At 38.5% G+C, this 12,532-nt stretch overlaps 2 protein-coding genes across 3 annotated transcripts in view; one reads left to right on the top strand and one right to left on the bottom strand.

The window, feature by feature from the left end:
• Positions 1–4,916, top strand: part of DNAJC3 (DnaJ heat shock protein family (Hsp40) member C3) — a 30,524-nt gene extending 25,608 nt beyond the window's left edge. The window contains exons 11-12 of the mRNA XM_008632405.2: positions 754–902; positions 1,332–4,916. Of these exons, the coding sequence (XP_008630627.1) occupies positions 754–902; positions 1,332–1,489 (307 nt within the window). The 3' untranslated portion in view covers positions 1,490–4,916. The remainder of the gene's footprint in view (positions 1–753; positions 903–1,331) is intronic.
• A 2,468-nt stretch (positions 4,917–7,384) lies between these two features.
• The window catches only part of UGGT2 (UDP-glucose glycoprotein glucosyltransferase 2), a 79,879-nt gene continuing 74,731 nt past the window's right edge, over positions 7,385–12,532 (bottom strand). For both annotated transcript variants that reach the window (XM_008632420.2, XM_017732631.1), the window contains 3 exons: positions 10,217–10,333; positions 9,102–9,246; positions 7,385–8,181 (listed from right to left, as the gene is read on the bottom strand). In XM_008632420.2, coding sequence (XP_008630642.1) covers positions 8,159–8,181; positions 9,102–9,246; positions 10,217–10,333 — 285 coding nt within the window. In that variant the 3' untranslated portion in view covers positions 7,385–8,158. The remainder of the gene's footprint in view (positions 8,182–9,101; positions 9,247–10,216; positions 10,334–12,532) is intronic.

The raw sequence follows: 12,532 nt of genomic DNA, 5'->3' as shown, positions 1-12,532 counted from the left end.
GAGATGATGATGTGAAAGGTAGTTATTTAAACCAGTACGTTTAGGGTTGATCACTTGAATTTGTTCTGCTGAGTGTTAATTTTTGTTCTGTATCTTTCTATCTTCACTCTTCTGCTGTACTAATTTTTAGTGTTCAACTTGTAAAGTAGCATTTGTTAACAATTCCTTTAGAAAGAATGGAAAACAACAGCAGGAAGAGAGGAAATAAATTATTTGGGAAGAAATTCTTAGTATAGATCCTGAGTCATGTGAATTAGTTGGGGAAGAAATGAAGACTGCCAAGAATTGCTGAAAGTAACAAAAAATTGTGGCAGACTGAAAGGTATCAAAAATCCTTCTGCCATTAACCTTGAGAAACCAACAGCTTCCCCTGCTAATGAGGAGCAAACAAAGTTCTGAACTAGTATTGGTTGTCCTTCCAGTTGTGAACTAATTTGATCTCTGTTTTTTGTTGTTCACCTGATGTTAAATTCCTCAGACTGACAGCTGTATTCTGGGGAGTCACTGGCAGTAGCATCTTTCCGAGGGAAGTAAACAGGTGGTGAAGGAGAAAGTGAGGAACCTTTGTTTAAGGTTGCAACTTGCTTCCTTTGTTTTGTGTAAAGAATCTTCAGTGCCACTTGCAGAAGGTTAACAGCACCTCATAACTTTCCTGATGCCCTTAATTAGTGTCTCAGTGTTTATTTTAAACTTCATTAGTGTGTGGCATATAAGCAATCAGAAAATGAAGTTACCGTAATTTTATTCATCCAGAAATGCTCGAAAGCAAGAAATCATAAAAGCTTACAGAAAGCTGGCATCCCAGTGGCACCCTGATAACTTCCAGAGTGAGGAAGAAAAGAAGAAAGCAGAGAAAAAATTCATCGATATCGCAGCTGCTAAAGAAGTCCTCACTGACCCAGGTAATGATGCAGTGCCTTCATTTTTTTAGTTACTTTGTTTGCATCAAGGTCAAAACACAAGTGTAAGTCATAAGAAGCACTGCAGCTTCTATGCTGCTTTCTGCCCTTACCCATCTTGAGAAAGCAGTGCACTAATACTTGTATCCAATCTGTTGCATGAAGTCATGTAAATCTGGAATTACTATGTTTCAGTGACTTTTGTTAAAATGAAATAAAAATTATATTTTGAAGGTCTCTTCTAGGGATATCATCTTGTAGAGATTTCCAGGATTGACAAACTCCGGATATGCTTATATAAAGGATATGTGCATCTCCTTCTGCCTCAAGTGCTATTACAAACTGCATTTAGATTATAACAGCAACTGAAGTATTCCAGGAAAACCCCATTGTTACTGTGCCATGATTCCACCCTGGTTTTGTTTCCTCCAGAAATGAGGCGGAAGTTTGATGCGGGAGAGGACCCACTGGACGCGGAGAGTCAGCAGGGCGGCAACAACCCTTTCCACAGGAACTGGAACACATGGCAAGGATTCAACCCCTTTGGTTCTGGAGGAGGACCATTTACATTCAAATTTCACTTCAGTTAGAGCCAAGACTGTTTCTGGTGGCTGCTGCTGTTTTTTACTTAATTCATTGAAAAATAAAAAGTCTCTCAGTTCAAGACCCAAAATCATAATTTCTGTAATGTTGTCCTTAACCCAGAGTCTTACTGCACTAGAAGAAAGCTCCTTTTTTACTTTCATTGGGTTTACTTTGTGGTGAGCTTGACAAGCTCACACTGATGGGGGTTGTGCTGCCTATGTATTTGCTGTGGATATGCAGGACTTGTTTATTCCTATGGATGGAAAAACCAGTGAGATGCTACTTAGGACAACACTTAAATTTAGAACTCAAGTATACGCTTAAAGATAAAAATGCATGTAAATATTTTTCTGGATTGGGGCCTAATAAACATGGCAAGGGTAGTTACAGTAGTCTCTACATTAACAAACTGTTGGTTGTGCTCAGCAGAATGATCCATCTCCCAGTATTTTTAAGAGGAAACCCAAGTGACCACCTGCTGGATTGGCGTTGGCAGTGACAGAGGTGGGGAAGAGGCTGCGCGCTGAACCAGTTGCAACAATCGCTCTGGAAAAAGAGTGCTTGGGAGTACCTGTATCTGAAATACCTGCTCACTTTGTTGTTCACTAACCTGAAATTAATTGGGGTGATTTCCTTGGTGGAACCCTCAGCAGTGAGGTGGGGGTGGGTGGAAAGACTTGCTTTTCAAAACACTTCTTTTTTGAATGTGATTTGGGGTGTTTATTTAGGTATGATTTTTGAGTAGTTTGCACTTTAACAAAATACCTGCTTGAGATTTGAGCAGAAAATTTTATGTGACATTTCCCTGATTCTGCAGCAGTTCGTTAGTTCTGTACATAAACTCAGAACTGAGACAGCTTGTGAGGCAAGTGTACTGCAGGAATATTAGTTAATTAATACTAACTCCAGCCTTAGCATGTAATACAACTTCTCTTCTGCTGAGTGATACAACAGGGAGTTAGTACTACATGAAATTGTAGTAATTTTATGTTATGTGCAAGGTACTGCAGAGACAGCTGTGTGCAAAAACAGGGATTCGCTTCCCACTAGCCAAAAGTCTGTTTTTATTTTTTCTTCTATATGCACGTACTTAAAATGGGTTTGGTGTAGTTGGTGCAACTGTGTGAATGCGCTGTGTGGTGTTACCAGGGCTGTAGCTGGTAGGAGTGAGGAGTCTTCTCGTTCTGTAACTGCATCTGTCATAATTACTGACATAATTACTGAGTTTCATCAGAAGCCATTTTCTTGGAATGCAGGAATTACAGTTTGTCAGTGTTCTCTTGATTGGATTTTAACTGGAAAACAATAATCAGTTGATAGGAATCTTCTCTCGCTTCAACTCCTGGCACTTGAAAACCTAAGCAGCCTCAGTAAAACAAATGATATTGGCAAATAAGGCCTTCAGTCTGAAAGGGGGCTTTTCTTACTGTAGATGAAGTTGCTGTTGAAGCAGAACCCTTCGCTCCTGCCTCAAGTACTTCACCACCATAATTGCAAGGCCATGTGGCTTTGTAAAGTGTTTTTCAACAGCAGTTTAAAGGTCAGTGTTCACAAATTTATCTTCAAACTGAGGAGCTTGTATAGTGGTATCTAAAAATTTATGATACAAAACCATCCCACTCTCCACTGTTGCATGTTCCCCAAGTTGAATGACTTTCTGCAAGTTCAGCTTGTGCTTTCGACCTGTTGGAAACGTTTTTGCTTAAACTGTTGGGGATGCTCAGGGCTGTTCAGAGGCTGGCATGGCTCTGAGGGGCTGGGGCTCAGACACAGGAACTCACTGCACAGTGAGGAACCTGCTGCTCCGTGGGCTTGGCCTCTGCACCTGCTGCTTGCTGGCAGTACCTAAAGCTGGGCAGGTACCTGTGAGTGGTGGCTGTCCCGTGTCCCCCTGCAGCCCTTGTCAGCCCTGTGCCCCTGAGGGGCTGCTGTTACATGAGTATTGAATGAGCCGCGTGAGCAATGTGTCTGCTCTTGTACATGCAGGAGTGGCTGGGCTGCGGGAAGTCACAGTAAAGACCACAGACAGCTGTGCTTGTGGGCCGGGGGAGTGCTGGGAATAAGTCTTCTTTCAAAGGACTGCCCTTGAGCAGCTTTAAAAGCTTGAGCTGAGAGAATTGTTTCCTGGGGTTTAATTTTTTTCTTCTAGAGAAGGAATAAGATGTTCCCTCATGAGTAAATTCTTCATCCAAGGCACTGATGTTGGAGCAGTGTCGCTTTGTTTCTCAGAGGCAGCAGCACAGCTCTGCTGTACACCGGGAGCATTCAGGAACAAAAAAGGACCATGTGCATTTTGAAAATGAATGAATGGAAATGGGAAAACTACATTTTAAGAACAAAAAGGCTTGAATGTAGTCAGTAGATGCTGATTGCTGAATGCATGATTGCTGTTCACAGATTCCTTCTGTGGAAGACAGGTTCTTGGAAACAATAGCAAAAAGTGACAGTGGGGAACAAGGCTTTCCTAGTATTGAGCAGCTGCTGTTTACAGGAAGTGTTACCACCCCAGTGCTGTTTTGAAGGGCTTTGAAGTGTTCTGGAAACACAGACAAAGTAATGTTAAAAAAAACCATTTCCCTTGCAAGGCTCTCCAGCTCTGGCGCTGCATTTCCTGACGTGATTCTGGAACATGAAGCGCTGGTACCCTGCTGAGTGTTAATGGTGCAGGAGACACGCAAGGAGGCTGAACTCGCCTTTTTATTTATTCGTGGGTGTCTGTAGTGCAATGATGTTCAGTAACTGAACATTGAAGTAAATGTCTCGGTAGTTTGTCAACCCTGAGATGTGCATGAAGCAGCGTTACCATAATTGGCTGTATGTAGATGCAAACTTTGTGGAATTCTTTCAGTTTTAATAAACTAGTTTCCAACTTGTTTTAAAATGAAGGTGGGGGGAGCATAGTTGGTACATGCTTAATACTGGTATAATAACTGATCAGTATTTAAAGAGATTCAAAGTGAATTACAAACTGAAGAGCTCAAACTTGTGACATATGCAGAAAAAACAAAGCTTGTTATTGTTTCAGTTTTCAGACCAGCGTTTGGAACAAGAATTATCCTTCTGTTTAGGGCTGTGATTTATAGGAGCTTTGCTGGAAACTAGCCACGATAGCATAGCAGGTTAGTTGTATTTAAAAGTGCCTTATTGTAAGGTATTGTTTGCTCTGTAATCCACACTTTTATCCATAAAGCTGTAACAAAATAAATGGGAGAATAATTTTTTTTTTTTTGCCCTCAGCAAATCACTAAGTAGCAGTTTCATGTTTTAAGAAGGATAAGTAAAACTAGCCAGAGATTTATCAAATGTTTCAAATTATAAAATGTCTTTATATGGAATCATAAATCTAAAAAGCAAGAACTGTTTTTTCTAGAACTGTGGGAATTATTTTATGGTATTTTTCACAATAAAGATATTTATGATGACAAGAAAGCACTGCTATGTATTTGTCTTCCCTTCTTTCCTCACCCTGCTCTCCAGGTTTGAAGTTGGAGCTGTGCAGAAATGCACAGGGCAGTTCTGCAGGCAGGGGAGGAGGAGGCAGCAGCCACATTCTGTGTGGAAGAGAACCCTGGATGTATAGAAGTCAGGTACAGCACCTGTAGAAGCGCTGTTGAATGCTGATTTCACCACGAGAACAACCAGTCCGTGGAATATCCCCAGGGAAATGGTGGATTCCCCAGTGCTGGACACTGAAATTTGCCTGACTGGGTGCTGGGTCATTGTGTCTGGACTGTGTTTTTGCCAAAAAGGCTGGAGCAGGTGATCCTTGAGGTCCCTTCCAATCCAGTATCCTATGGTTGCATGAAGTCTGAAGGAAAGTACTTGATTCAGGGAACAGGTTAAAAGGAACCTTACTGAGAAATACTTTTCATCCTAAAGCTCATCAACAATACTGCACTAATGCCTGGTTTGTTCATTTTCTGTTTAACTTACCAGCTAATAGCAAAAAGATCAAGACATAGAAAAGACACTGTAATAGGAATATAAATTGTAAAATCCCTTCATTGGAATAGTTTAAATACTCCTTTGCGTATTTACTGAATTGTCCCATGTTTTGGCAACATTCTAAACCAGGATATGTTCCCTTTCACAGGGCAGAGCACAGAGACTGGAAATAAAAAATAAGCTCTCTCTGCACCTCAACACCTCACCCTACAGCAGATGCCTCGTTCTGAACATTGCTGTTGCTTCCCTGCAAAAACACTCACAGCTTGAAGACATTTGAGGACTTGCTGCCATTCTTTTGCTTTGGACCTGTTCACCAAGTCAGGAATGGTTATTGTGTAATACTAAAAGGGAGAACAGAGAATAATCATCTTTTTTCTCCAGTGGTACCTTTTAATATTTTGTACAACATATACAATCCATGGATTTAGTATTAAAAATATAATGATATGCTAATGACTCAAAGTGCTGCTTTAAAAAGTAGTGAATGTAGTTGTGGGACCTTTCTTATTTTATAAACCATTCTATATCTCAAAAAAAGAGCTTTCTTTGAAAGTAGTATTTTATGCAGAAAAAAAGAAATACTGTAGAACATTTTTTACAAATATATAAAACACTGTAGAAAATTGCATGAAACCTTTTACATCTTCAAAATATCTCCAGCAAATTACATTTATAAAATTATATTCTAACCATTCCAGTAATCTCAAGGAAATAGTATTTAAAGAGTTATTTCTTTTTTTAAAGCCAGTAGAGGTAATCCAATTTTAAAAAGAAGCTATAGAAAATGAACATGAAATCAGTGCATGAATTAACCACTTTTTATACTGCATAATACTCTCACACAGATAATCATAATTAAAGAGAATTAAGGTTTCTTAAAGAACCTTTAACTTCTGTCCTAAAGCAAGTTTTCCAATGTGTGCTTCAAGCATGGAATACCAAGGCAGATCAATGTGAAATGCTGCTGCAGAGTCAGGCAGCAGGGTGGAAGTATAAGCTTAGAAAAATATTTTGAAAATAAAATAAACAGTTGAATAATGGTTTGGGGTTTTTGTCCTCTGATATGGAGAATCAGTTATTTCCTTGTTATGCATGGAATTTATAGTAGTGCATAGGTATCTGCTGAGTCAATTACAAGTCCATCTCTGTGGTATAAAAATACCAACTTAAAGTTCATGTTCAAATATATTTGACTTGCTGCATGATGCCCTGATGTAATTAAGAGGACAAGGATAACGAAACAGCTCCTGCACTGAAATGGGACAGAGGTAAAGAGAACTGACATTAGGCTTTAGTGACTGTTGCTATTGGGTTACACAGGAAGTACCCCACTGGGTACTTCATACAAAGGAAATCCCTCAACAGGCACCTAAAAATCTGTATGTGACATGTTAAAACTGTTTAAAATACATAAAGGTGAAACAAAAAATACAGTAAGCTGTACAAAAACCTGCATGTCTCACATTACTTGGTAAAATGGCTTGAAAAATACCAGCAACATGGGATTTGAAATACTTGCTCTTACAGTAAGAAATTGTAAATAACCAGTACCTGACGACAATGACAGTGGATACAAAATAGGCTTCATTTCTCTTATTGTTTATTCAGTTATTTGCTGCTATGGAAATAATGTGCAACTCATTGCTGATTCACCCACTTAGTGCAAATTACCTGGTCTTTTATAATTCCAAGCATTTAAACTGGAAGACTGCATTAAGTTGTTCTCAGAAGAATGTATGGTCTCATCCAATCCCAGTTTGAAACCAGCACAGCCTGAAGAACAGGGTCTGTAGTTAAGGCATTAGATTTCAGTTTAAGACACAAATTCCCCATTTTCAAATATGTGTATTGCAGGAACTTTGCCCTGCAATTTTTCTGGGATCAAAATGTCAGTATCCCATTAAAGCAACGGTTTTGTGAATACAGGTTGAGAAAATTACAGGAGACACCACTGATAGTCAAAAAATACTCATGTATTTTATTATTTTACTTTCAGTTAGAAACAGGATGATGATAATCAAAAGTGAGTAAAAGCAGCTTTCAGGTACTGACCTTCTGATGCAATGGATGCTCGTTGGAAAATCACCTCAACCAAAACCATAATGGAATTTTATCACACACTATTCAAGTGGCCAAAAGGAGCCTAAGAATCAAAAATTAGTTTTTAAAATCTGTAAAAGTGCAGTAATCCTGCATAGTAAATGGGAAGTGTCATTCCCTGCTTTAGCTCCCACGTGGACTTATCTTTGTGTAGTCTAAATGACACACGTTACCTTTTATGAAATTCTTTGTGACCACAGCATTTCTCTAGGGACAAAACTATGGGCATATAATCAAAATTTTTGATGTTTAAATACATCAGCCTAATGCATAAAACAGTTTTCAAGTACATATTCATTGTGTGTGTGTCCTCCCCCAGACTGACAATGCTGAACACATCTTTCTTCATACTCCTCTGGGAAAACTGTACTTTAAAGAAGGAAAAGAAAAGCAAAGCAACAGGGAAAGCTGCTCCATACTAGTTAAAAAACCCCAAACCCCCAAGTACCGGTGGATTTCCCATTTTTGTATTGCATTTAAAATGTTTTAAATAACACTTTAAGTTATAAAATATTTGACTTCACATTAAAGAATGTTGCAAATAGTGCCAATATAACAGCTGTAAATTCCGTTCAGTCCTTCCCAGAAGACTCTGGAGCTGTCACCATTGCTGGTCACGGGCTGTGCTAAAGTTCATCGTGCTTGAGACCTGTAACCAAAGGGAAAAAAACCACACCAAAAAGAGTTACATAAAGACAATGCCTGGGTTTGTAAAATGTTGAGAAAGCCCTTTACTTTCCATTTTTTGTTAATTAGTCAGTTGAGCAACAGGGACTTTATTTGTGGAGCCTTGCTACAAACTGACTGTAAGCTTTCACAAAGAGTAAAACCCACTAAGAATTCTTTATTAGGAAAAGTGAATTTGTTCCTCTGCTCAAAACTTTTAAATGTTTATCTGCTAAGTTTTTTCTTCAACCCTGGGAGCTGAGATCATCTTTTCATTTTGTTTCACATCACTCCAAGAAGTCAAGTGGGACTTGGATTTTTTGGTTTTGGGTTTTGTTTGTCTAGGTTTTTCATGCTATTTAACTAATTCACTTTAAAACAATTTTAGTTAAGAAAACCCCAAAACATAACAAAACAAAAAAAACCCAAACAAACAAAAGAAACCAAATCCCCTCAAACTAATCCAAATAGAATTTAGTCTAGTGCAAAAAGGCCTGGGTAGATAAGCGTGCAGTGAGAGATGCAGAGGCAAATTAATACTCAGTTCCCTACTGCTTAATAGACATGAGCTTTAGAGTATCTAAGTGAAGTCTAAGCTAATGTGCTTTGTTTAATATTTGTGGCTGAAATGTGTGACTGGTGGTCACACATTGTGTTTGAGGTCCAGGCACAGGACCCCACTGAACTTTCTCTTAGATTCTGGCATGAAACAAGAGGTTTTGTCCTCTCAGTGTAACTCCTGTGTAAAGAAGCATCACATGACTGTCAAACCCCACACCATTTCTCTAAGAGCAAGGGAAATTACACAAACACAAGATTTGTGCCTACTGACCCCAATCTTAATTTCAACTATACTAATATTTAATTTTTAAAAGCCAACAGCTGAATATGCATGTAAATTACCTTTCTGAGATGATGACGTTAGATTTTTCTTCTCTCTCTCAATTTGCTGTATTAAGTTTCGGATCTCAGAGTCATAATCAACCCATTCAGGAACTATCCGGGCAGCAGCCTTTAGTTTTGGTTCTTTGGTTTGGGGGTTGTTGCACTGAAAGTTTAAAACATGTTAGATGTAAACAAACCAAATGTGAAAATAACACCTTTTCAGAGAATGTAGCTCCAATGAATTGTAAATACTTTTCTTTTCCTGACTATATGTATAGCACAACACTACTAAGATTTAGACAAAGTTACCCAGGGAGATACAAGATTCACATTAGTATATTGAAACTGACCCTGAGGCAGGTTTTGAACAGAGAGCACCAGCCTTTAGTGCACAAAGCTCATTTTAACAACTGTAAAGACACAAAGAAAACAAAACTGTTTACATACTGAAAAGTCACACCAAGTCCCAACTACCTGTTTTTCTTCCAAATTGTATCTAAAGCATCACAAACTGTGTGTGTGTGTGTTGTCAAAAAATCAAAATGGGGGGAAAAATGGGATGGGGTAAATAATGACAGGAAGAAGAATTTTCTCTCTGTTTCTATCCCCAAAGAAAGAAACTTTCTTCTTCCTGAACATGGATAGTCTCCTGAGCACTACACTTTTTAAGCTTTGCTTTATCTCCTGTTTACAGCAATGAAACAGACCAAGAACACCATGATAATGTTAAGTCAGTGGGCTCTGGAGGAACCTTCTATATGGGGAGCGATTGAGCTCACAAATGCCCAGACAGGTAACAGCACTTCCTCACAGTCCCAGTAACTTGGCTGACTGTGGAAAAATTATAAGGCGAATATGTGTATGAGCATGAAAAGCCTCAATCCTGTCCAGTTAAGAGACAGCAATACTTAATTCTTTGGTACAGTCTTCAGCTCTAATGTAAGCAAACTTGTACAGAGCAAGTGGGAGAGATCTCAGAGGAGAAAATGTTTCAGGGGAAGGGATGGAGTGTTGCAGTGCCTTCCAGCAAGGCTGCTGCCTTCATGACATGACATACACTTAACCTCAAAAGCCCCAGAAATCACAGCAAAGTTGTTAATCAATAGAACTCATTTAAGTCAGGATCAACTCACCAGGTCTATTGTTTTAGCCTTTTTCTTGGACTTATCATCACACCAGGTTTCACACCAAAGCCACTCCTGAGGGAGAGACTTAATGGCTACTTGATGAATCATATTATTGGGAAGATCCTGTACAAATTTCATAAAATCATAAATTAGCATTGAATGTAATGTAACTGATTATCAAGCTGCTATTTAAAAGTATTTTTCCTATTACCATTTCTGCAAATTGTTCTTACATTTCCTTCTAAGTGCTCACCCAGTTCTTTTCCAAGTAGATTCAACATTTGGTCATGCTCATTTTGATGGCCAACTCCACATCTCACTTGTCAAGCAATTTTTTCTGGTCCTTAAGTCTGTCCTCCCTTAGCTTGACATGAGCAATACTTCTGTCTGATACCCCTGGCTCAGATACTGCCTGTCATACTATAAATACTACTAAAAAGCAAAACTCAAACCAGCTTTCCTTTCCTTAAATTAAAAACAAACAACTCAAAAAAGAAATAATATAGAATTACGCCACTACTTTAAATTTAGATGACTTCTAGGAAAATGGCTTCCAGAAACATGAGGTTGAGAAGGAAAAGCTTTTAAACTGCTGTTCTGGCTATGTTCCTTACTTTACTTCTGGGTTTTTTGACCTTTATTACATAGAGTCAGGTAGTCTCATCATGAAGCCTCTGAACCAAGATCTGGCTGAATGCAGGGAACAGCATTTGTAAATGAGAACAACCTCAGGCAGTCGCTCACTGCACATACTCTGGGGCCAGAGTTACAAACAACAGGGGTCATAACTGGTATGTCCACTTGTAAGCTCCCTCACATGTGCTACCCTTACATTATATTTTAAAATAAATGTCTCATTAGAATAATAAAGTATTAGTCACATCTTGTTCTGCCAGTTCACACTGCTAAACGTGACAGAATAAAATAGCACATATACATCTTTCATAATGCAGCAATAACTTCACTCAAATAGAGACATTAGTGCAGAAAGATTTCATCAAATATTAGTACACAGAGAGCCAAGACATCCAACATTAATTGAAATGCTTTATTTTTTGAAAAACTTTTACTTTTTGGAAGATCAAAAATAGTTTTTCACCATTTCAATTCCAAAAAAAGAGAGACTGGTTTTCTGTTGTGCCTCTCTGACATTCTAAATGAAATCGCAATTCCTGAGTTACTACACTTCTTTTAGAAGCTGTGAATTTAACAATTGTTACATGGAGTAAAAAGTAGAAAGTCAGCTGTTAGTTTCAGCATTTCAAGTAAACAAAAAAAGAATTAATACAAAAAACCCTCTGAACAAAATTACTGTCCTGGAAGTCTAGTTTTTATTATGTGTAATTTTTTCTCCCTAGGAGTTCTATACTTATTCTCCTTGGCATTTAAAATCACCATTTTCCCTTCTATCTACTTCTCTTTTGTGGTTTAAGAACCTTAACTACCACCCATGAAGATGGCACTGCCAGCAGATTAGCAGAGAGCTGAGATTGCTGCTTCTTTGAGAAGGGCAGTGAGCACTCCAGACAGGTCTTTAAAATGAAAATAGTAATAAGAGTCATAATGCATCCTTAGCAGTGGATGAAAGCTCTCCAGGTCTCAAATACATTGCACTGTGGTTTGTATTTCCAGCAGCATTGCTGTATTTTGTGTAAGAAGTGGCAACAAAGACAGCAAGTAGTTCCTATCAATACAGTCAAACCAGATTATTACGAAAATGTTACTTTGAAATATTCACTTTCCAAAGTGATTCCAATTCCATTCTGCCAAGATTTAGCTACCTTAACATCTGGTCCTCAAGTGGCTTTTGATTTGATCCAACAGTCTTAGAAGAGTTTTATGCTATCATGTATTAATGCTGTAATTGGAAAGATAAGAATCTTAAAATGAGAAGTTTTCATATTTTGAGAACTTGGATAAAACCAATTTTCTGAAAACCAGCATTATGGTGGAAACCCTGTAACCTCTGAATCTTAAAAGGTCTTTCTGAAAGGCATGTGGGTAAGACTGTGTTTGGGGAACACACAGCTCTATCACATCAGGACTCTGCATGGGTGATCAGGGCCAGTAATCCATTCTGTTGTCCACAAAGAGGGGAACTCTGTTGCTGTTAAATCAGCCTTTTGCTCTCAACATTCAGCTAAAGGCTGCTCCAGCTCCAGGTGTCCAGTCTAGTTTGAGTTTTTAGTGTGGTTGTATTTCCACTTTTCTTTGTCCAGTATCATAAGAACTGCTATTTTCAGTTTTTACTTTCATTTCTGGGAAAAGAACCATGTGAGTGGCAATAATGTCCTTATGTAAGAGAAACTTGCTCGGAGAGCA

This window comes from Corvus brachyrhynchos, unplaced genomic scaffold, assembly GCF_000691975.1.
Source record: "Corvus brachyrhynchos isolate BGI_N302 unplaced genomic scaffold, ASM69197v1 scaffold12, whole genome shotgun sequence".
Lineage (NCBI taxonomy): Eukaryota > Metazoa > Chordata > Aves > Passeriformes > Corvidae > Corvus > Corvus brachyrhynchos.
The sequence above is the reverse complement of the archived record's forward strand: the minus strand, read 5'-3'. Positions and strand labels throughout refer to the sequence as shown.